Source organism: Panicum virgatum, chromosome 3N, assembly GCF_016808335.1.
Source record: "Panicum virgatum strain AP13 chromosome 3N, P.virgatum_v5, whole genome shotgun sequence".
NCBI lineage: Eukaryota > Viridiplantae > Streptophyta > Magnoliopsida > Poales > Poaceae > Panicum > Panicum virgatum.
Window position 1 is genome coordinate 32,877,602 of NC_053147.1, and position 2,562 is coordinate 32,880,163.

At 43.6% G+C, this 2,562-nt stretch overlaps 1 protein-coding gene across 1 annotated transcript; it reads right to left on the minus strand.

Moving 5' to 3' along the window:
* Positions 1-1,358: 1,358 nt before the first annotated feature.
* Positions 1,359-1,946, minus strand: LOC120663302. The gene is made up of 3 exons (XM_039942120.1): positions 1,708-1,946; positions 1,520-1,627; positions 1,359-1,446 (listed from the first exon to the last, which is right to left on the minus strand). Exons 1-3 carry the CDS (start codon positions 1,944-1,946, stop codon positions 1,359-1,361), a joined length of 435 nt encoding a protein of 144 aa, XP_039798054.1.
* Positions 1,947-2,562: the final 616 nt, after the last annotated feature.

The following is a 2,562-nucleotide window of genomic DNA, read 5'->3' on the forward strand; positions in this document are numbered from 1 at the left end:
CGTGCAGTTCGGAGAAATTTGCTATCATAGGACTCAGATTTGGTTTCTCTATAATAGGACTCCAAACTTTGGTTTCTCTAAAATAGGACTCCAAACATTTTTCCTAAGAGCATCTCCAAGGGTTTGCCATATTTTACTTGACATATCTTGTGTTTTGCCAATTTCTAAAAAGATATGCAAAATAAAAAACAAGCTTATCTCTAACAGTTTGGCATAATTCACTTGCCAAATCCAGATCTAACTTACATCAGGAACCCTGAGAGAGAAACAAAATTATATTTATGCCTTTCCACCTCTTGAAAACTTAAATCAGGAACCCTTCTCTGTTATCTATTTCTTTTTTCACCCTCCCACCTGACTAGAAACCACGATGCCAACCGCGCGCCGCGCGCGTATATTTACGCGCTGGAGGCTGGTTTTTCCCAAGTTGCCAAAAATTGCCAAGTCTTTTGCCAAACTGTTGGAGGAGTATTTTTAACATTTTTGCCAAAAATCAAAGATGGCAACTCAATTTGCCAAACTGCTGGAGATGCTCTAAGCTATAATAGAATTTTGTGCCCTTTTAATCTCTTTTGGCATCTAATACAATCGATATACGCTGTATTAGGATCGATACCGTGCACCGAGTCGGCGTCCGCGCTCCGACGCTGCAGACAAGGGACGCCCTGTGCGAGCGCGCCGAGGAGGCGATGGGCGGGCCCAAGGCCGCGGCGATGGCGCGACGGGTGGCGGGCTGGAAGAAGAAGGCACGCGCGGCGGTGCGCGGCGGTGGCGGCTCGTCGGACCGCGGCTTCCAGGCATTCGTTGACCAGATAAGGCACGCGGGAGCCCGGCACTGACTTGCTCGCCGCTCGGTGGTGCACATCGGGTCGCCCTGGCGAGTCTGGTAGGGACATGCAGCTCCCGTCGCGTCGCTGCTGTGCGGCTGTGCCTGAGCAGTCAAACATGGCCGAGACAAAGCCGAGACAAATCACTTCCGAGACATGGCGTACATGGCCTGCTGCCATTATTAAAAATAAACACAGCCATGGTGTACATGCAAATCACTTCCGAAACAATTCACAGCCATGGCATGATAAAAAAAAACACAGTCATGGCGTACATGGCGTGCTGACAATATTTAGCACAAATTAACATAGTGATTCATACGTAGTTACAAGTAATATATAACAGCAAGTATTTAGCAAACGTTGGTTCATCTCAAAAAACCATGTTGGTAGCATAAACCATGTTTGTACCATAATGATGTTCCAAAATAGATCAAAGTTATGTGAAATAAATAATGAGTTTATATCTCATCACAACTAAAATAAATATGATCATCTAATGCTCAGCTTTCTCCTCTTTGGATTCATCTTTTATGGTGGCACCGGGGTAGGCATCCTCACGGGGCTAGTGTTGTCAGGTTGTGAAGATATGCCATCTCCTAATAACATTGCCACCATGCTGCAAATAAATACGATCAATAATTAGATTTATGGAAAAACAATTGTATAGTGAATGTGTTTATATTGCTAACCTTCTTGTGACCCTTCCTGGACTATCCCGTAGGATTTGTTCCCTAGTTGGCCTCTGTGGGGTGCTAGGTCCTTGCTGCATTTGTTTTGTAACATTCTTCCTAGGTTGCCTATGGTTCCAACAATTGATGAAATAAATTAATATTGATATTTTTATTTAAGTTTTTTGATAAAGGAAATCATCAATTACCCCTTTTTTGCGGTCCCATTCAATGGGCACTTGGAACTAGCTTGTCTATGACCTTTTTCTCCGCATCTTTTGCAAGTCATAGGTCCTCTGCTCATCTTTTGTCTTTTTGCGTTAGTTGGAACAGTATCATTATCACCTTCAGCCTCATGCCATCCCTTCTCACCTTCACCCTCATTGGTAGATTTACCTTTCTTCTTATGTCCACCTTCATCCCATCCCTTGATTCTTAGTTTCCTCATTCTTCCAACAGATATTTTTTCCAAAGGTGCACCAACGCCAAATAGTAGGTCCACATGTGGCCACTGTGTTTTATCTGTCAATGGCTCAATCTCTCGACCATAAGCAGCCATGAATCTATTCACAGAGTAATAGTCATGCACAAATTGTTCTAGTTCCACTCCCCTTTGGCGGGTTGCATAGGCCAGCACATGTTGACATGGCTTACCGGTGTGCTGCCATTCAAGATAAGTACATGTTCGTTGGCCTAGCTTGACAATATGTCTCATAGAAACCGCTCCGCTATGGTCCCACACCTCTGCACTCCAGTTAGAACATGGTACAATCTTCAAGTGTCCCAAACCTCTAGTATTTGCTCTTAGCTGAACCATAATAGCTGGGAGTATCCTGCCTTCAGGTAGCCTATATGCAATAATTCTTCTCTTGTTCCACAGTAACATGATCATTTCTCTGTTCTTATCAGCAAGGTCAGCAACTGGTAAGTCCTTATGGTCTCTAATCCAGTTATTAAATGACTCAGCAATGTTGCTAGTTATGTAGTCACATCAAATTTCTGGGTTGAAAGCACACCTATACCATAATAGCTTATGATTGGCCTGTAACCATTGCACTGCATCT

Coding starts and splice junctions, on each gene's coding strand:
- LOC120663302 (XM_039942120.1), bottom strand. CDS start 1,946: ATGAGGAAACTAAGAATCAAGGGATGGGATGAAGGTGGACATAAGAAG. Junction 1,628..1,707: donor AATGGGACCGCAAAAAAGGG/GTAATTGATGAT, acceptor TTGGAACCATAG/GCAACCTAGGAAGAATGTTA. Junction 1,447..1,519: donor CCAGGAAGGGTCACAAGAAG/GTTAGCAATATA, acceptor ATTTATTTGCAG/CATGGTGGCAATGTTATTAG.